Source organism: Cyphomyrmex costatus, unplaced genomic scaffold (genome assembly GCF_001594065.2).
Source record: "Cyphomyrmex costatus isolate MS0001 unplaced genomic scaffold, Ccosl1.0 scaffold60, whole genome shotgun sequence".
In the NCBI taxonomy this organism is placed as follows: Eukaryota; Metazoa; Arthropoda; class Insecta; order Hymenoptera; family Formicidae; genus Cyphomyrmex; species Cyphomyrmex costatus.
This window is the reverse complement of record NW_017280156.1, coordinates 270762-291332: the sequence shown is the minus strand read 5'-3', so window position 1 is coordinate 291332 and position 20571 is coordinate 270762. Positions and strand designations below refer to the sequence as shown.

The 20571-nt window shown below is 31.2% G+C and overlaps 6 protein-coding genes across 7 annotated transcripts; 4 read left to right on the top strand and 2 right to left on the bottom strand.

The window, feature by feature from the left end:
• The first annotated feature begins 354 nt into the window (after nt 1-354).
• MsrA (methionine sulfoxide reductase A) lies at nt 355-4444 on the top strand. 2 transcript variants are annotated; one of them, XM_018546930.1, is made up of 5 exons: nt 355-484; nt 2569-2727; nt 2821-2941; nt 3238-3374; nt 4044-4444. In XM_018546930.1, the coding sequence occupies exons 2-5, from the start codon at nt 2570-2572 to the stop codon at nt 4276-4278; spliced, it is 651 nt and encodes a 216-aa protein (XP_018402432.1). In that variant the 5' UTR covers nt 355-484; nt 2569; the 3' UTR covers nt 4279-4444. The 2 variants fall into 2 exon arrangements, with proteins under 2 accessions (XP_018402432.1, XP_018402431.1); XM_018546929.1 differs by lacking the exon at nt 355-484 and having other exon boundaries at nt 2300-2727.
• A 2163-nt stretch (nt 4445-6607) lies between these two features.
• On the top strand, nt 6608-7715 carry LOC108779508 (cytochrome c oxidase subunit 5B, mitochondrial). The gene is made up of 3 exons (XM_018546931.1): nt 6608-6794; nt 6997-7067; nt 7442-7715. The coding sequence occupies exons 1-3, from the start codon at nt 6710-6712 to the stop codon at nt 7646-7648; spliced, it is 363 nt and encodes a 120-aa protein (XP_018402433.1). The 5' UTR covers nt 6608-6709; the 3' UTR covers nt 7649-7715.
• Nucleotides 7716-8046: 331 nt separating this feature from the next.
• Nucleotides 8047-9950, bottom strand: uri (unconventional prefoldin RPB5 interactor). Its single transcript, XM_018546928.1, has 6 exons — nt 9806-9950; nt 9461-9710; nt 9239-9385; nt 9022-9169; nt 8250-8946; nt 8047-8175 (listed from the first exon to the last, which is right to left on the bottom strand). Exons 1-6 carry the CDS (start codon nt 9863-9865, stop codon nt 8062-8064), a joined length of 1416 nt encoding a protein of 471 aa, XP_018402430.1. The 5' UTR covers nt 9866-9950; the 3' UTR covers nt 8047-8061.
• A 511-nt stretch (nt 9951-10461) lies between these two features.
• LOC108779547 (beta-catenin-like protein 1) lies at nt 10462-14443 on the bottom strand. Its single transcript, XM_018546975.1, has 9 exons — nt 14273-14443; nt 13695-14074; nt 13279-13610; nt 12947-13170; nt 12684-12866; nt 12475-12622; nt 10935-11101; nt 10658-10841; nt 10462-10567 (listed from the first exon to the last, which is right to left on the bottom strand). Exons 1-9 carry the CDS (start codon nt 14300-14302, stop codon nt 10479-10481), a joined length of 1737 nt encoding a protein of 578 aa, XP_018402477.1. The 5' UTR covers nt 14303-14443; the 3' UTR covers nt 10462-10478.
• Nucleotides 14444-14650: 207 nt separating this feature from the next.
• Nucleotides 14651-18404, top strand: LOC108779526 (NADH dehydrogenase [ubiquinone] complex I, assembly factor 7). The gene is made up of 6 exons (XM_018546954.1): nt 14651-14923; nt 15130-15237; nt 15323-15604; nt 15685-15801; nt 15879-16441; nt 18334-18404. The coding sequence occupies exons 1-5, from the start codon at nt 14657-14659 to the stop codon at nt 16386-16388; spliced, it is 1284 nt and encodes a 427-aa protein (XP_018402456.1). The 5' UTR covers nt 14651-14656; the 3' UTR covers nt 16389-16441; nt 18334-18404.
• Nucleotides 18405-18461: 57 nt separating this feature from the next.
• LOC108779495 (F-box/LRR-repeat protein 3) lies at nt 18462-19899 on the top strand. The gene is made up of 4 exons (XM_018546917.1): nt 18462-18560; nt 18606-18883; nt 19016-19258; nt 19581-19899. The coding sequence occupies exons 1-4, from the start codon at nt 18462-18464 to the stop codon at nt 19750-19752; spliced, it is 792 nt and encodes a 263-aa protein (XP_018402419.1). The 3' UTR covers nt 19753-19899.
• Nucleotides 19900-20571: the final 672 nt, after the last annotated feature.

Here is a 20571-nt window from a genome sequence, read left to right as displayed (position 1 = left end):
TTTTTTAAATTTGGATATTGTACATATTTAAAGTAATAACAATGCAATATATTATAATAATCTTTACTCTAAGTTATAATATATTTATATTGTCATTTTTAAGTTGACAAGCTTTTGATGTTATTCAAAAATATTGTATTATGTATTCATTTTTGTCAAGTCTTTGTTCCGACATACAATAAGAGGAATGTAAGTTTATTCACATCTATTAAAACGCACGAGCGAATTGTACATTCGTCTTAGCGTTTACGAAGTGGGAGAATAAGAAGATGAGAGATGTAGCGGGGAGAGACATGCATACTCGAATAAAAACCGAATACCGTCTGTAGGACACGACAGTCGGTTTTACTCCAGTTACCTCGAAGAATCTAGAACTACTTGTTCCAGAAAGAAACATCATCGTATAAATCTGCAATCGACAGTGATTGTCCGATAGATCATCGCCTGAGCAGATCAATCACTAACATTCGAGTTTGCCGTTCAGGTAAAGTTAAAGTATTTAAAGGATGAAATTTAAAAATTAAATTTTGCTCTATTTTTCTGAAATATTTCGCAAAATTCCATGTAAAACGTTTCAAACACAATTGAGGGGGTAACCACTTAATAATCATGGGAGTGTTTCTCACAGTGTTTCTAAAATTATTCTGATCTCACAAAATCCTCATGTCATCATTTTGCAATCAGATGAAAGCGTTGTGTAATTAGATGAAATCAATTATAATTCTATAAAATCACTTGAAACCGTATGAAATCAAATGAAATTTGTAATCAGTGGGACAACATTTCAGTTAGTGGTTACCCTCTCGGAATGTTCGTTCGAACCCCAAACGGAGATCTTTGAAACGGCACGACGTTCCCTAATTAACGCGAACTTTTGTTTTATTGTATAAAATTTGATCAATTTATAAGAAGTACTCACACGTTTTTCATTATATTTCCACGAATCTTCTGCAAATAGGAAATATCTTCTCGAAACTTCAGCCGGCGAGTGAAAAAAGATAGGGACGGTTAGATCACAAATTTTGATTAACATGGGTAACATGTGTAAACCATAGACAAAGAATTCCAAATTATTTTGAGATTTTAGAATCTTAATTGTGATTTTGAATTCTTTCATCTTGAGCTCCGTCAGTAAGTCTTTTTTGAAGAATGGGAAGATGAAAGGAGGACGCATTATCTGGTCTTAAATATGATGATATTACTAATTGAATGAAATCTCAAGACACACTACACACTATCTGAAATCAGATTTGAAAGAATCTCAAGTAATAAGGTCATTTAAGAAATTAAATAGCTAAAGATTAAATATCTGTTGTGTTGTGTGATACGTGGCAAGTATTCATAACGTCAAAACTGGAATGTATACAAACGATTTAAGTAAAGATAAATAATTATTAAAAAAAAATCGCCTCTCTTGTTCTATGCAATTTTAAATTTACATCAAATTTTTACTGTCAACACTAGAAAAATTGACAAAATAATTCTCATAATTTATTTTATTCATTACAAGATTTTTTTTAAATTAACTTCTTTAATTCTACTATATATAAGTCTTAATAACAGTAGCGATATATCGCGATATACTTTTATCATTGAGCAGCAATTATATGGCAAAAAAATTACATAACACGATAATATATCTAATATACTCACACGCCGCGTCGTTGAAAGTTGTAGAATAGAAGCATTGATCTTTCGAAAATATTATTTGCAAAGAATTTCCAAAAGCCGAAATAAAGGAGTAATGATTAATTTATATAACAATTAAAGTCTAATATAATATTATCATTATTCAATATATATAAATTCATTAATTCAAAAGATATTATAATTTTGCTTTAAAAACCAAAATACTTATACAAAAATATTTTTACAAACTACATATACATTCGATAATAGGCTTTCAATAACCGATCATTTGGCTTAATTTTACATTTCTAAAATTGATTTTAAAAATTAGCGGAATTTAGACGAGTGAATAAAAAATCCATCTTGATCTACGTATCAAACATCCAAGTCACGACATTCGGAGAATTTATGATCCGTGTTATTGATATTCGCCATTTGATCCGCGAATCAATCAATTAATTTAATCAGTCGAGCAGGGAATTAGTCTTCTGACCTTCATTCTTCGCACGTGCACTCCACACGATAAGCCGACTCCCTGACGTTTCGCGCAATCATAGACACCCAGCACGTGCGCGTCCCCCTCTCTCGCACTCGTCCGCTCTAGTCCGCCACCATCCGCCACCTCTGGTGGCTCCAGGCGGCTCTGAGGCGAGCTCGTCTCTGTTTCAACTCAATATCGCTCGTCCGCGATACCGGTTTAACGCATGCCACTGTGCAAGCATTACAGAACGTGGCGTCGAGTCCATGAAAGTGGGCGGCGTATCAAACGAAAGCAAAATTGTCGAAGATGTTGCGATCATACCACATGATCACCGTTATGTTACTATACTTAGTCCGGACCGTTTTCGCGGACAATTGTTCCATTTTATCGTACCAATGTGGCACACATTTCACATGTCCGAGCATCTTTGAACGTAACAATATTTGTCCATTCAGCAGAATGCCGGAACAACTGGAGGAGATCAAAGGCAAGCTTGCCACTTTCGGCATGGGCTGCTTCTGGGCAGGGGATTCTCTCTTTGGAGTACTGCCAGGTGTCATCAGAACCTGTGTCGGCTACGCCGGTGGAACTAAGGAGTCTCCAGCATATAAGAACATGTTAATATTCCATTGCTATCATTCAATAGTTATAATAATGCAATTTGAAAGGTTCATAACATTATTTCTGACATTCTTTGCTTCTACTTGTAGGGGAGATCATACTGAAGTCATTAACATTGAATATGATCCAGAGCTAATATCTTACACACATTTACTGAGCTTGTTTTGGAACAATCATGAATATAGTCTAACAAAGAAGATTAAAAGACAGGTATATTGCTAATACACATTAATTATGTTTGATTACATTATCACTTTCAGTAAAAAAAATAGAATGACTTAAAAGTAATTTATAATTTAAAATAAAAATATTATTTTGGAGTTTGCGCGAAGTTATTAATACACCCTTTACAGGACCTGATTTGACAAACTTAATTAATTTATAATATAATATAATTCTTAAATCACTCTATTTTAGTGAATTATAAATAATTAAAAATATCATTCACACACACACACATGTCATTTGTGTACAAACTAAATACTAAATATTAAATTAATTTACAGTACATGTCCCTTATCTTGTATCACGACGAAGAACAAAAATTACAAGCTGAAAAATCTCGCGAGCAGGAACAAAGAAAGTGCGGGGAAGTCTTTGTCACAGAAATTCAGAAATTTTCTAAGTTTTATCCAGCCGAAGAGTAAGTGATATTGTCATTTTGCTTGTGCCTATATGTTGTTACTCTCTTCTATTCAATACTAATAGAATTTAATTCTTTTACTCTTACTCCATTACTCAACATTATTTGCTCTCTAACTTCTTGGAGTGAAATCTCTAAACAGTGAAAAAGTTGAGTCAATCTTGAGTGGTTCAATTTTCAGTTTTTAAGAATGAGCTTTTACTCTTCAGAATGGGATTCATTTTAAAAGTTTTAGAGTGTGGAGTATTCTGACAACGTTCATATCAGCTAATCTAGACTACTGATAAAATACATATTTATATTATTGTTGATTTGTTGTATAATATGATAATTAGATAACATAACAAAAATATTATAATACATATAATAGTAATATTAATTAAGTTATATACTAAATAATTAGCTAAAAATAAATTCAAAATAATTATAATTTTGCAATTTTAAATATTTCTAATATGATAGCATTTAAAAAATATTTTTATTGAATTTTCACAGATAGGCACTAATCAATTTATTGTAGTTGCATATATATGTTTTAACAGTTTTACAGACAGATAATATATAAAATTATGTAAACAATAGAAAAAATAAAATAATAAAATTAAGTTGCACAAACGTACTAGAAGACGAGACATGTCCAATTTAATCAAAAATTATGTATCTTTCTAGTTACCATCAGAAATATAGACTGCAGAATCATCCATGGCTGGTTGAGACAATAGGCTTCACACCAGAAATCTTGTGTGCGTCTCCACTAGCAGCCAAGTTGAACGGCTACATCGCAGGAGCTGGTACCCTCGAACAATTTGAAAGAGAGTTACCGAACTTAGAATTAAACGAGAAATCGGTACAATATTTAACGAAATATATTCTTGAAAATCAAGGTAGTGGTTTGTACTGCTAGCAAATCTAGAACAATGGGAACAAGGCAAATAATATTTTTTCCACTAATAGACATAGATTGGACATTTTCGATTTCTTTGTAAGAAGAATACGCACAGCCTGATATACACACGTACTACATACATATATTATATACATTATGTATTTATATATATATATATATATTATTCAACAAAAAATAGGGAACAAGATTGAAATCTTTACACACGAAATCTGTAATTTAAATGTCAATCACAAATGCCTTAAATATTTATTTACTTAATAGTTCATAAATATTTAATACCGCGATTGTATTTAATGTCCACCTACAGGCACTCGATTTTTAATATTAATAGCATAATATTATGATTACTGATTTGGGATTCAACTTTTTACTTGGTACCAACTTGATTTTTTAATATTATGGCTTAAATAATGAAAATTTGAATAAAATGAATAAAGATGGCTTTCTTTATTCATTTTATTTATTTCTTAACATAAACATCGAATCACTGACAATTTATTAATTATAAATTTTATAATACCAAATAGATAAAAGAATCAAATCATTTAATTAATGTCTTTCCAAAGAGAGACGCAATGTTCTTATTAGTCAAGAAGAGCAAGAGCACAGTAGTCCCTCGTAAAAAAGTACTACTAGTGTCACTATTAGTGCAATATGCAGAAGTAAATTCGCAAAAAAAATAGGATATAAAAAAATTTTGATTGAAAATACGAAATGATTAAAATAATTGATTAAAACCGATTTTTTAATTCAAATTTGTATTAAAATAATTTCCGCAAGTGCGGGAATGTGATTACTGTAAATTGCACTACTCCTAGTAGTGCCACTAGTAGTAAATTTAATACTGCACTTCTATACTACTAGTCATGAGTAGTGTTACTACTGATTACTACTCGTACCAACAGTGACACTAGTAGTACTTTTTTACGAGACGTAACTTTAAGAATGTATAATTTAACGATAGTACTCACTGAAAATTAAGCTATCTAGTTTCATCTATTGTGACAGAACGCGCTCAAAGGCAATTAAAGGCTGTGCGTTAATCAAAAATTCAAAGCTTTATTATAAAAATATATGATGTTACAAATGAATACAAGCTTCAACTTCTTTCTTCATTTTTATAGAGAGAGAAGTGGAGAAGAACTGCCTTTAATAACATCAGAAACAGTACCTTTTGTTTCGCTCTAACTTATTACATTAGTTCAAAACTTTTCGAAAAAGATCAGGCCTAGTGTCACCAACACATGTGCTGACTTATGCCTTTCTAGGAGTGGTTCAATTGTACACTGTTACAATTGCACACTGCCAATCACAGCGACTTCTGCGTAGAGAGTTTTTTATTTTTTTTTTTCCCAAGGCACTGTAATTGGCTTGTATGCAATTGATACACACTCTGTCCTTCTCGTGCAAATTTCAAGTTTTATTAGATTTTATTATAAAAAAAATTTTAGATGAAAAAAATAAGACTAAGGATTTTTTCACTAACTTTTGATTAAATTAATTGATGATCAGTTCACAAAAGTAACAGCAGTTTAATATATCAGAATATTTCTCTCTCTCTTTCTTTTTTTAGATAAACTGTGTTTAATTAAATTGGCAGTTGTAATGATTAAGTCAACCATCAATTAGCATTAATCGGAGTTGGTGAAAGAGGCTCTAAATAAAATTTCTATTCTGATGTTACTGTAAACATAAAAAAAATATATTTTATATGTATACAATTATATATTATATATATAATAAAAATATTCTTTTTTAAATAAACTGTTTTTTCTTTATTTAAATACTAATTTAATTAAATACTGTCTGTACGTCTTTCACAATCGAATCTTTCTATTTTTATCACGTTCACATATTTTTAATATTTTTCCAGTTCAAATTAAAACAATTATAATCATAAGAAAAAAGTAAATTATTTGCTCTTAACAAGTTAACAAAAATAGAAAGATATCTAGAAACTTTTCATTTCTTAATTCGTATAAATTTAGTTAATAATTGACTTCTTTAAAAAATTTCTGTTATTCGTATTTTGTATGAATTTTTGAATGTATTTTGTATGAATTTTTGAATGTGTGTATTACAAGACTCGATAATCGTTCAGATAATTTTAATTATATACTTTTGTATTAAGTAATTTATCAACAGAAATAAATCATAATTTAAAAAATTTAATAATTATTCGAATAATTTGAATATTTTTAAACAATATAAGTATCTGACATATCGGCTAAGTTCATTCGAATCACTCTTGTCAATTGTGCATGCTGCAACGCCCCTCTAGCGCCTGTCGCAGCTTGGCAGAAGCAGAACGATGGTCGACGATCTGCATATCGTTCGATTCGAGACTGAGATTTGACGACTTAACCCAGTCGGAGTCGAGCCGAGACACGGCTAGTGTAATATCTTCAGTTCTTCGGTATTCTGAAAAATGGCATGGTTATGCGCTCGTACCGTGCTCCAAACATGTCGACGGCGAATCTCTTATAGCCTCGCGTGCTCCCAAAAGAACGGATGTAATTATCGTTTCCGAGACGAGCTGCCGAATTGTCCATCCCGCAATAGATTTTTCACGTTTTCACATTATCTACATTACGTAATATTTTTCGTCCATCGATTTTGACTTTTCGGTCCTCAGCCGACGTATTGCGCGTGAAGAGAAAGAAAAGAAAATCCGGTCAACTCGTATGTATATCTCTATTTTTCTGTTTTTGACAGTTGCCGATCCGCTCGATCATGCTACAGGTTTGGAGAAGAGAGAAATGCTCGCCTATTTAGCCGGCAACGATGTAAGTTATGACATTTCCAGTTTGACTGGTACGCCTAAATATGCACGGGCATATTCCTCTGGCTTTGCTAAGCTATTGATATAATAATTATTAACGATATATAATAACAATTATATAATAATTATTAGCGATATAATTATTATGCTACAATATTAATGAAATGTTGTATGTGATAAATTTGGAAAAATAAACTCCTGATAAAGATAGTTCAAGTACCAAAGATAATAAATTAATATTATAATGAAACCATGTTTCTTTCATGATCATTTTTTATAGACTTGTGTATACTTTATCATCTTAATGTTTTTCAATAGATGTCACTGTGATAAATGTTAATATCTTATTGAAATATATGTTAACTTGTATCTTTTTAGGATCCATATAATATGTCGATAAAGCGGCGAGAAGTTAGCACAAAGGAAAATCCCAATATAGTATATAGCGCATTTGAAAGTCGCATAATGGGATGCATATGTGATGAGGATGCATTACACGTAAACTGGATGTGGTTGCATCAAGGTCCTCCACGTCGTTGCGAATGCGGCCACTGGTTCAAATTGGTTGAGAAAGCACCTATATAATATCTTTAAGAATGTGCGAAATAGTGGATTGTTTTCAACATAGAATTAATGTTACATTAGACAGTAATTATGTCTATTTCATTTACTACCATGTCCTGCCTCCATCCTATTGAAAAAATTAAATGGCTCATTTATTGTATGGAAATCGCAGAAATAAATATATTGTAAATATTATGTACATTATCCTGCGTTTTTTTTTTCTTGATGAAAATATGAACTCGTTACTCAATTTCGGAATATCACCGTATTATGTAGATTAGATTATAATCTTTATAAGAATAATAATCAAGATAGTTTCTTAAATGGCCTATATAATTGAAGTATAAATGTAATTTTGGAAAGTTATGTATTATAAAAATAGTTTTTAATTTCAATATATATATATATATATATATATATATATTTACAAGTCATCACTTTCGTCCAGCTCGTTCAAGCTTGAACTTACTCACAATTCTTTTTTCGTCTTTCTTTGTTGAAACATTTATAGGTGAAGTTTTACTTTCTTGAACTTTCTCTTTAATTACCTACAAAATATTTTTATTAGTATATATAATATATATACTAATAAATAGTACAGTATGATTGAATTTGCACTTACAGAATTATATGTAGAATGTTCAACATATTCATCTTCATCTTCTGTATCTGTACTACTCTCATTTAAAGGAGGAGCAACTTCATTGAAAATCATATCATTTGGAGATCTTTTCAAAATCGACTTAGGAGCACTAAACATTTTATAAATGTCTACTGGGCTTTGTATTTCTGTATTATTTGATTCAAGTAGATCTGGAGTATGGGATGAATGTGAAAATTCAATCCTAATGATATCATTCTTGTCTTCAGAGCTTTCATTACACGTATCATCTTGCTTCAGAGTAGAACAGACTTCTTGAGATATTGATTCTTTTGTATTGCTTTGGTCTTCTATGACACATGGCTCAGCAAATGATATCCTCCTTTGTTCCTTTGTATTTGTGTCTTTAGATACTTCCTTATGTTCAGGTGAACAACTCTCCTCCCTTATTTTCTCTTGGATAAAATTTGTAGAGGAATCAGACTGCTCATTTTTTGTAGTACTTATATCAAGAATTTTATCTTGAACTATATCAGAATTGTTACTTGATGTATCACTTGTAGTTCTACCCATTTGGATATCTTTTAATTTTTTCAATTCTTCTTGAATTCTCTCTGTTGTAATTTGATCAGAATCAGATTCGTCCTCCTCTGATTCATCATAAACTTCACCATCTTTCAAGTCATCACCATAATATACTTTTCGTTTGGCTTCCAATCTGCAATTGTATAAAACAGTGAACAATATAGATTATGACTCTCATTAAAAATAGTTTTAATTGTAACTGAATAACCTGTAAATTTCATCTTCTAATTCTTCTTCCACCTCTAATTCATCAAGTCTCTTGAAAAGATCTTCCTCAGTATGAATGTCAGTCTTTTCCTTTTCTTTTAACTTTGCTAATTTCTGACGATACTCCTTCTCACGTTGTCTATGTTGCACTACAAAAAAACATTTTAATTTTAATGTCTAACATAATGTAAACAAAGATATGACAAATTTCTAAATACTTTTCCACTCATCAAGCTTATTCTCAGTCCAATGTTCAACTATATCTTTTTTGTCTGCGCCAAAAATATCATGTTTCAATGGAACATATTGTCTCATTTCATACAAGTTTCTTTCAGTTTCTAAACTCTTCAGCATTTCATCCGCCCCTAACATAAAAAGCATATAACAGTTGTAATATCTAATAAAATTTTTTTTCCTACAAGAATATATATAATATTTACATGCTATTCTCCTGTTGCATAATGCAATTGCTTGTGATGCACTATACTTGACAAAATAGCCCTCTCCCAATGAAACCAAGATTTCATTAGTATGAGTTAATTTTCCTTTCATAAATGCTTGCTTGCCAATGGGTACCATACAATTCTCAGAAAGTGATAATGGATACACTTCAAGTCCCTCTATTACTTTTTTGTGCCTCTTTTTATAATCTGTTATTGCCTTGGTTCGTTTTTCATTTTCTTTAAGTTTCTGTAATGTATATATGTTTTAATTTTTTAAATGTAACAAATAAGGAAATCAATGTATAAAATTTAATTGAGGAACATAAGTTTATACAATCATACCTGTGCGATCACATTGTTAAGTAGTATGTGTTGGTAATTTTTTATTAGTTCAGACTCCATTGTTACATTTATGTTTAAACAACTTTTTTCCTTTCACTGTTTACTCGTCAAGTCGTCACCAACTGTTGCCATCACCTGTTTTGTATTTTTATTAACCTAACCTATTTCTCAGGGGTGCCCAGCTGTGATTGGTCAATTCCGTTAAGACTTCAAAACTTATAGAAGAAATACGACCAATAAATGAATGTAGCAAAATTAAAAAAAATTTTTTAAATAACGTTTGATATTAGAATTTTTTAATGTTTTTTTTTACACGGAAATAGTAATTTTCTTATTTTATATATTTATTATATTAATATTATATTTAGTAAATGATATAATGTTCATTAATCTTTTTTTAATTCTAAAATAGACTATATTTTTATATACACGGAGATTACATCCTGGGTCTTTTACAAAATATTTTTATAGATAACACAAACCTATGAATGGATTAGGATTAATTTCAAGAGTTTTTCATAAATAAAATTCTCTTCATTAACATACTTTAATGTATAATGGTGTACATGTATTTATTATGATTATTGTATTGTACATTACATAATAATATAAAGTTATTGAGTCTTATTATATTATTACATATATAACATTATATTTTAATAGAAAATACATATCAAAATTTATCAATTAATTGCAAGATATGTTGTTGCTCTGTTTCTTTCCATTCTGTGTCACCAGCATCTCCTAAATTACCAGCGTACTCTGGTTTTAAAATTAAAAATATGTAAATAAACACATTATTGATATAGATTTGTGATTAAATATGCCGTTATATAGATATACGTCATTTACCTCTCATGATGTGTCGAATTGCTTTAAGGGATGCTCTTCTTTGTCCCAAAATTCTTGCGACTCGTTGTTTGACTGCAGGTGGACAACCAGTGCAAGCTTCCAAAAGTACATAATCTACTAATTGTAATATAAATAACCCGCCGTCTAATCTTCTCAAGTAAGATTCTTCTTCGTCTTCATCCTCCTTGCGATATAAGTAAAAAAAAGTAAAAAACACAAGTTTTTAAACATTTTGTTTTTAGATATCTCTGTTAAATATTTTTAATTGTGTATGTACCTTTCCATTCCTTTCCACGTCTTCTACTTTTTCAAGATATTTAAAATGTAATTCCATTAATCTATCAACTTTCTCATAATCATTTTCCGTAAATTTACTAAGTAATCTTTGACGCTGTTGTCCTTTACAATTCTTCAACATGCTTGCTATGATTGAAATAACATGTTCTGCAAAATTACTTGGTTATTATTTTACTATAAATAATTAAATTAATTAATTTAAAAATAAAAAATACTAGAATCTTTTTAAGATCGTACAATAATAAACAAGAAGAAGGAAGCCAATAACAGTCAAAGCTGGATCACAGTGCTTATTATAATTATGTGAATTTCATCATGCTCCACATGAGGAGATAAAAGGAGTCATCATCAATAAGAGTACACTCGCTGTTATTGGTGCGATAAAATATAAGACATATTATAATAAAACTGAGAAACATATAAATACAATACTAGACGTTTCGGCCTGCAACCAGGCCATCTTCAGTAGTAGAATCGCAAAAATATCAAGAACGCCATGGGTGGATGGAACCAGTAGTCACTCTCACTGAAACGTCTAGTATCGTATTTATATGTTTCTCAATTTTATTATAATATGTTTTATTATAACACATTATATATATATATATTTATATATTATATATATTATAATATGTCTTATATTTTATCATACCAATAATAAGTGTACTCTCATTAGCCTCCTTATTATACTTGTTATTTGAAATTTTCGAGAGTCTATTTTTTATACGTCTGTGAAGCTGGCCCCTCATTGTCAAAATTTTGAAAAAATAAGCAGAGTTCTAGTTGCACCCCGAAGAGTTCTAGAGTTCTTTATCAAATTTTGGAAGAGTTCTATTGATTAAAGCAGCGAAAACACCATTTGAAATTACGGGGAGGCCAACTTCACGATTCTGCAACTTTGAAGAGCTATAACTTCTAAACCGTTCATTTTAGCACGTTGGTCTATAGAGGACAATCGATAGAACTCTTTGGGGGGCTATCAGAACTCTCAAGAAATCACCGGATTTCTGAGAAAAAAATTTTTCGTCTGTGGACTTCGAAGAATTAATAATCTGTAACTTCAAAGTACTATATCTTTCTAAATATTGATTTTAGAGCATTGGTTGTTAAAGATAATCGTTAGAACTCTTCGGGGGGTTACTAGAACTCGTATCAGATTGCCGAATTTCTTTAAAAAAAAAAATTTTGGAAATTCGGTGTTTTCTTGAGAGTTCTGATAGCCCCCCAAAGAGTTCTATCGATTGTCCTCTACAGACCAACGTGCTAAAATGAACGGTTTAGAAGTTATAGCTCTTCAAAGTTGCAGAATCGTGAAGTTGGCCCCCCCGTAATTTCAAATAGTGTTTTCACTGCTTTAATCAATAGAACTCTTCCTAAATTTGATAGAGAACTCTAGAACTCTTCGGGGGGCAACCAGAACTCTGCTTATTTTTTCAAAATTTTGACAATGAGGGGCCAGCTTCACAGACGTATTTTTTATTCATTTGTTTAATATATCGAGACTATGGATCTTCTAATACCTTCATGTTCTTCTGCAGTAAGCATTTTTTTTCTATTTTTTGTTGGAGTTTTCATAAACAGAGGAAATATAGTTCGCAATCCAAGAATATCTACAAATTTGCTACAGTTATCTTTTCCATCTGGGCCATTCATAGCATGATCTAAAACCTACAATATTTCAATTATAATAATTTATATAAATCCAACAAAACGTGTTGCAAAAACCCACTTTGAGAGATCCATTTCGTGACATCTTTTTTTCTCGCAACATTAAGTTCATAAGTTGAAGGCCTTCACCACGTAGAAATCTATCACGATTTACAGTAGCCATTAGGCTTGAACATAAAACGTTAAATAAATTTTCCATCATCTCTTGTTCCTCTGCAGTCTGTGGATCGTGTCTCTTATAATACTGTAAATAATCAGTTTTAAGACATTCAACTTGATAATATTACATGCAATACATAGATTTAAAAACATATAAATACATACAGCTAATTGTTGTAATAAAACATCAATTCCATCCAGATCACCTAAAAGAAGTCTATTTTCTGGCGTGTGTTGCAAAAGTATAGATAGAAGTTCACTAGCATAAAGTTTGTTCGCATCAAAAGGTGTTTTTGTTTTAATTCGGCGCAATAACCATTGCATTAGACCCTGTTTTCCTGCATCTGCACATAGGTCTGGTCTAAACTCTAGCAGGTTTTCAAAAATGGCTAGAAATAAAAAAAAATCATTGTTGAATTAATTCAATAGAAACATTGTAATTTGAAAAAAAAAACAAAAAATAATAAACAATATGCATTTAAATATTAAATAATTACCAAGTGTGTTGTAGACACCGTCGCTCTCTTCTTTTACTGTTTCATCGAGTCTCTCGAGATTTTGTACTAGAAGAGCACAAACTTGTTGCTCCAACAAAGTATAAATAAGTATGTCTGCCCCTTCTTGACTTTCGTGTAATATGTCTACATCAGTTAATTCCTGCAGAAGATCTACCACACCAACTGCTATGTCAGTATTTTCATGAGATAACAATTCTAATAAAGAAGGCACTGCGCCTAATTCTACCATCAATCCATACAGATCTGGATTGGTCGCTATGATATGAAGCTCTTGCAGAGTTTCATGCAGTTCTACCTCAGATTCCATAAATCTGCAAAGGTTCAAAGAAAATAGAATTATATTTGAGATTTCCTCGTGACACAAATATTTATGTAGTTTTCATGTGTTTACATACTTTTCTGGTTGATCTGGGAATTTAACTCTCATTTCCTGATTTCTCAGAGCTCTTTTCTCAAACAAAAGGATCATACGTTTAAGCGCTGCTTCGTCCAAAGCTTCAACTTCGGGAGCTTCAGTTTCCACATATTTTAGTATATCTTGCTTCTCTTTCTCTGTCAATTGTGGTTCAACAACATCGTTAGTCGGCGAAGGCAAAGCAGCTCTAATAGGCGTAGCAGGTTCATCGTTTCTAGACGGTATCACATCAAGTTCCTTAGGTTGTCGTTGACGTGCATGGTATGGCGTTTTTATCACTCTCTTTGGCTTTTTCGTATTTTCCCATTCATCCTCGTCGTCCTCGTCCCCTGCTGTCGGTCGTTTTGGTGTATTTGGAGGCTGTACATATTATCACCATTTAATTACTGTTATTTATAGCAAACGAAAAAGTAAATCGCAAAGTTAACAAAAAAATTGTTATAAGCCAAAAATTATGACATATAAATAAGAGGTTAAATTAAATATATCTATATATATATATATATTATAGAGAGAGAAAAGTATAAATTATACAAATTCTCTAATTCGATTATATACCTTATAAGATAACAGTTCTCCGATATCCATTTGTCAAAAATAAATCACCTATGTTTTAAAATTACGTTCAGGAGAATGTAAAAAATTTAAATTAAGTAGTTTTTGCGTCACTTTGATATTCACACTCAATTCAATACAACAGTAGCGGAGTTTTCTCAATAGTTCTCTTGCAGTTTCACTCTCTACAATTATTTCTTATTTCATGGGAAAAGGCATAACTTACCCTAACCTAACCTAACCTAATTGATAAACCTAACCTATACAGTTTTAAAAAATCGTGATAAAAATTTATGAAAATAATTTTTATACAAAAATCTATTATTGCAATTACATGAATTGTAATTGCATAAATAATTTATATACATACAGCGCAAGGTATTTAACATGATTGCGCTATCCCGATTAGCGCGAACTTCCTGTCGTTTATCGCAATTGATAAATTTGATTCGCTCGTCGAGCAGTTTAGAAAAGAAAACGGATTTGTACCGTCAATTGTATGCAAAAATCTTAGCATGCGGGCCCATAACGCTCGCAGAGTACATGAAGGAGATCTTGATTCATCCCACTGCAGGTTATTACACAACTAGAGATGTTTTCGGGCAAAGAGGCGATTTCACAACTTCTCCAGAAATCAGTCAACTTTTTGGAGAAGTATGTAACTCTTCGAACTGAAAACGATCTGTATTTATTTATTATATCAATGTTCTCACAAGAAATTATAAAATTAGCATTAACGTCCTTGTTGAAAATAATTCTATCTCCTCTTTTCTTTTACTCTATTTGTAAAAGACTTTAAAATTACCAAGAAATTATTGCTCAGAAATAGCTTACACAATTACATTAATTATTATTGATAGATTATAGCAATTTGGATAATTAATGAATGGAGGAAGATTAGTAGGGATTCTATTCAACTTGTAGAATTAGGCCCAGGAAGAGGTACCTTGATCAATGATATCCTACGGGTATATTTTCAATGTTACAAATCATTACAAAACATTACAAATCTAACATACATCTGTAAAAATTACAAGATGTCTCTTATTTTAGGTATTCAAGAAATTGAATCTTTCAAATAAGATATCGATTCATCTAGTAGAAATTAGTCCCGTTTTGTCTGCAATTCAAGCAGAAAAATTGTGCACAAAAAGCAAAAGTATTGAGCCAAGAGTCAATGAAAACCAAAAGAATTCTATTACGCATTATAGAGAGGGTGTTACGAGAGATGAAGTAAAGATATACTGGTATTATTCTATCAATGATGTTCCTAGAAAGTTCAGTATATTTATTGCACAAGAGTTCTTTGATGCTCTGCCAATACACAAATTCCAGGTATGGAAATATTGGACATTAATATTAATGTATTAAACATACAAAGCATAATTTTTACAAAAATCATATCTTAATTGTAGAAAACTAATAAGGGCTGGAGGGAAATCTTAATAGATATAGTTCAAGACTCAAAGGAAGAGAAATTTCGATATGTACTTTCGCAAATGCCAACAGCTGCTTGTAAAGTATACCTATCTGTGAGCATTTATTTATGTCGTTCTATATAGCAGCATTTAAGTTTAAATAGTAAAGTAATAAAAACAGTATTTTTTAGCCACACGAGAAAAGAGATCATGTAGAAATAAGTCCACAGTGTTCTGTAATAACAGATTACATGTCCCAATTTTTGTGGGAACATGGAGGATTTGCACTAGTGATCGATTACGGTCATGAGAGGGAAAAGACTGATACATTTCGCGCATTCTGCAAGCATAAATTACATGATCCCTTGTTAAATCCTGGAACCGCAGATCTGACTGCGGATGTTGATTTTTTATTATTAAAAGAGATTGCACAGAAAGATGATAAATTAATCATGTTTGGTCCAGTGACGCAAAGAAAATTCTTGAAAAGTCTTGGCATTGATTTACGGTTAAAAATGATTTTACAAAACGCTTCTAGTAATCAAAAAGAACACATTGAATCAGGATATCACATGATAACCGATGAAGATAAAATGGGAAATTGTTTTAAGGTGCTATCCCTCTTTCCTTTTGTTCTAAAAGACTACTTGAAAAAATGGCCTGTAGCAGGATTTGAAGATGATGATAAAACCAAATCTTGAACTTTTATCTTCAAATATGAAAGAAAAAGAGAATTGTATATTGTTAACTACAGGTAATTGATACTGTACAGAAAATAAAAATAAGTTTATATGTGAAAATAAAAACTGTTTAAATTTATTATAAGTACTATTAATTATTAAATAAGTTTAATTTTTCCAACTATAAACATTTTTATTATAAAAAATAATACATGATAAAGAATTTTTTTTCCACACAAATTTGTATTCTTTACTTTTTTATTTAAATCTTTACTCTGTAAAACTTGTCTTTCTAATTTTCATTGCTTATGGGTATTAATAATTTAGCATTTTTATTATATACGCAACAATGATATTTTTGACGGTGACTGTAACGTACGATTATTAATTATACATTGATACTGGAATAATCTGTCCTCTACGAATGTCAGAAAGACGTGAAGGGGCGCAAACGATCCATACACGTGAGCTTGGTAGCACGTGAACGGTTAGTGAAAGGAACGTCACGTGCAAGACGTTGATAACTAATTAAATAAGTAAACTGTTACCGGTTTAATAGTGATGATATTTAAAGAAGCGTCATTGCTGTTTAAGAAACTTTATCGATTCAATATTCTCATGCAAAACTCCATGGCGTGAATTAAAAATCACATAAAAATTTGATTTACATCTTTCAAAAGCGTGAATCTTTACCTTTAATGGCTTTAATTTACGTACGTACTTAATGAGTGTTATGCAATTTTTCTTTACCGAGTTATTCAACATTGAAACAAAAACAACTCCTTTTACATCTATATTGAATAATTCTATGAAAAAAATTGCACGAAAGGCAATTCGAAAAAAGGTAATTAAACGTAAAAATTCACTTTTTCGAAAGTTGTAAATAGAATTTGTTTGCGATTTTTAATTCAGGCCATGGAACTTTGTAAAATTCGTACAAAGATTTTAGATTTGACGGATTTCCATTTATATCCATATAGCTCCGTAAAATGGCAATAAAATCGAAGTATCAATTGCTATTCGTAAAAGTAGAGATTTTAATCTTTAAAATACTTTTTGAATTTTTTTTTTTTACTTATTTTATTGATTATTTTTGAAGAAGTTTACTCTTTTGAAATTTACCTATTTGGGGGTGGGGGGGGGAAGGATATAAAATAAGTGATGCTTTAATTTTGCTGTTGAGTGTATAATTACATCAACTTTTTTAAACTCCATCGGTTGGTTAATCACACAAGTTTGCAACTTGGATCACGTGTTTATCATGCTTTTCCCGTAGAGACCTCGTGTATAAGAATTCACATTTTTGCGTAAAACACGTGAACAGTGCGCGAAGAACATACGCGAGCCAGCAATCTCGGAAAGTCCTTGACCCTTTTCTTCGCGATTTTACTTTTACTTAACGTACCTCGCGTGCATGCCCTAGTCCCCACTTCCGCAAACTCCTTTCGCTTGTTCCTAACACTCATCTCAGTGAGTCGAGCTAGACCGTTTCACGGGGGATCATGGTTCGCGGCAGAACGAAAGAACGTATCTTCGGTTTATTATCGAAAACACTTATCGCACGAATATTTTTCCGGTGGACTCCAGAGTTTCTCTAATTACGACAGAACCGCTCGAATACCGCGTAAGATTAAACGCATTCTCTTAAATGAAATTAGTGTATTGCTATTGAAAAGCAGTTAAGAATATACAGCAGTAGTTATAAGCTAACGCCGCATTCAATGAGATTTTACTGGAAAGAATCAGTTAATGTGATAAATTATTTTAATTAATGATATTAAATTCTAAGGATGACTGCAAATAAAACATTTAAAAGTAAAAATGTACAATATATAAACGTCTCAGAAATTAAATTGCCCAGTTTTACATAACAAGATGAAAAGATTGAATAAAATACTCATTGATTCTCAGTGAAATTCTGTATTGTTATATATTGTTTTAATTGACGAAATTTTCATTGATTCAGTTTGAAAGAGTGGTGTAAAACTAAACGTCTCGATTTATTATCGCAAATGTTTGCGGTGACGAGCACGGAGAAGCTCGGGATCAACGATGAGCGTTTTAAATCTGCAGTGACGATTTCTAAGGCTAAAAATGTCAAATCCAGGAAGGATTATTATTGCGGTGACGAAAACGATCCCAAAGCATTACATCTTGTACGATTTAAAGGATTTCCGCGGCTATTGCCCGAAGGTAATTCGAAGACTACATGCTGTCATCGTTGGCAACGAATAAAAGTTAAGTTTGCGGTTTCATAAATTGCACATACATGCGCTTAGGAAATTCGATGTTTTAGGCATCCTCGCTTTGGCCAACTATTGTCGATGGCTTCGCGAATTATCTTTATCGTACGCCCTGCTGAGCGATGAGCTACTCTTAGCATTGTGTTCGGTAAAGAATATCCACTTGGAAACTCTGCGGATGGAAGCATACCCGGAAGCGAAGCCTTTTCCACTTGTTAGCGACAAAGCGTGGTCCGCGTTTTCAAATCATTTTCCTGACATAAATCTTGCGCTGTAAGTAAAAACAAACTATATACATAATAATCTTGATTAAGAATTATTACTATATATAATAATATATACTTGCGCGATGCGAATAAGAGTCAAAATAAGATCGCTGCAACTTTACTTTTTATTTTTCGTTAGACTATCTTACATGACCGACGATGATAATCAAAAATTACTTTTCACATCGCATATTCCCTTAACGCATTTGTATCTTGGCGACGCAACATCCGAATCGATGTCACGCATAAGCAAGCAATGTCCACGATTGATAGAATTAGTTATCGCCACATATGAATCCGGTCCGATCGATCGATTCCTGATTTCCATGGCCAAGAGTTGCTCGCACCTTAGTGCCGTCAGTTTGGGCGATTGTGAAATCACGTTTGTACTCATGAATATGCTATAACATTACTTTAATTTAATACTGAAATATCTTTATTAATTCAAATATATTGTAAATTAAAATTTTTTTTTTCATAAAAATATATTAATTTAAAAATAATAAAACTGTTACCTTCACTTTGTTCATCACTAATGTTTAATTTTACATTATCAATTTGTATAATTTGTCAAAATATATCAAAATCTCTATAATGTATCATTATTAATAGATATTTCAATATTGCAGCAATGATATGTATCAGAAACCATGCATTGCGTCTCTCCAACAAAATAAGAAATAATATCTTTATTCATTTTATAGCTGTTCTGGATTAGCGAAATTCGTTGCGCTGTGCGCACATCGTCTGCAGGTATTATACATTTTGGAAACATCACTGATAGAAAATGCAGACTTTGATATCGCTAAAGTGTCGACGAACTTATCCTCGCTCCTTGGTCGGACATGGGTACCGGAATATGTACCATTGTGGTAATTTCCTGAGAAGTGAAAAAAAGAGGTTTCAACGAAATTTACAGCCGTAACAGGATACATAACGAAATAAAATATTGACGACGTACTTTTCTATTTTTTCATAAATTACATGACAACTTACAAAGATTTTGTAATGTCGAACAAAAAATTCAACATATTCACTTTTAATGTTTATAATGCTTATAATATTTGCAGTAAAAAGCTGTTGAATAATATTACTAAAGTCAGAAGTCTCGATATTTCACATGCAATATTATTAAATTAGCAGAATTGCAGAAATTAATTGATCGTTGCTGTTGATACCAAAAAATAGAAACTTTATTAGATTATAATAGTATTTTTTAGACGTAGTATATATATAAAATAATGTAACGTTACTAGTACTTGTCTACCACTGTCGCGTATGGTAGACCCGTATAATATTCAATATCCATCATATGCAATATTATGATAATGAGTAACAGTCTGTATATACATTATTTCTACATTATAATATAATAAATGATTGGGCATTTAACATTACAATGTCCAACATTAACAGAAACATCACTTTTCTAATTTATAATTTGTCCAACCGCTCTTTTCTTCATTTTTTGACGTTTCCTGACAATGCTATTCTAAAGATGCGAGGTGTTCAGTCTTGTATCCCAGCCGACATATATAATCTGTGTAATTCGATCTCTGCTTAATAAGGCCTAGAATAAAGAAAAATAATGAAGGGAAAAATATAATATAACAATATTCAATTATGCATATTTAGTATTTAATATTTTAATAAAGTATACCTGACTATTTTATAATATATATTTGGCCTCTTTTA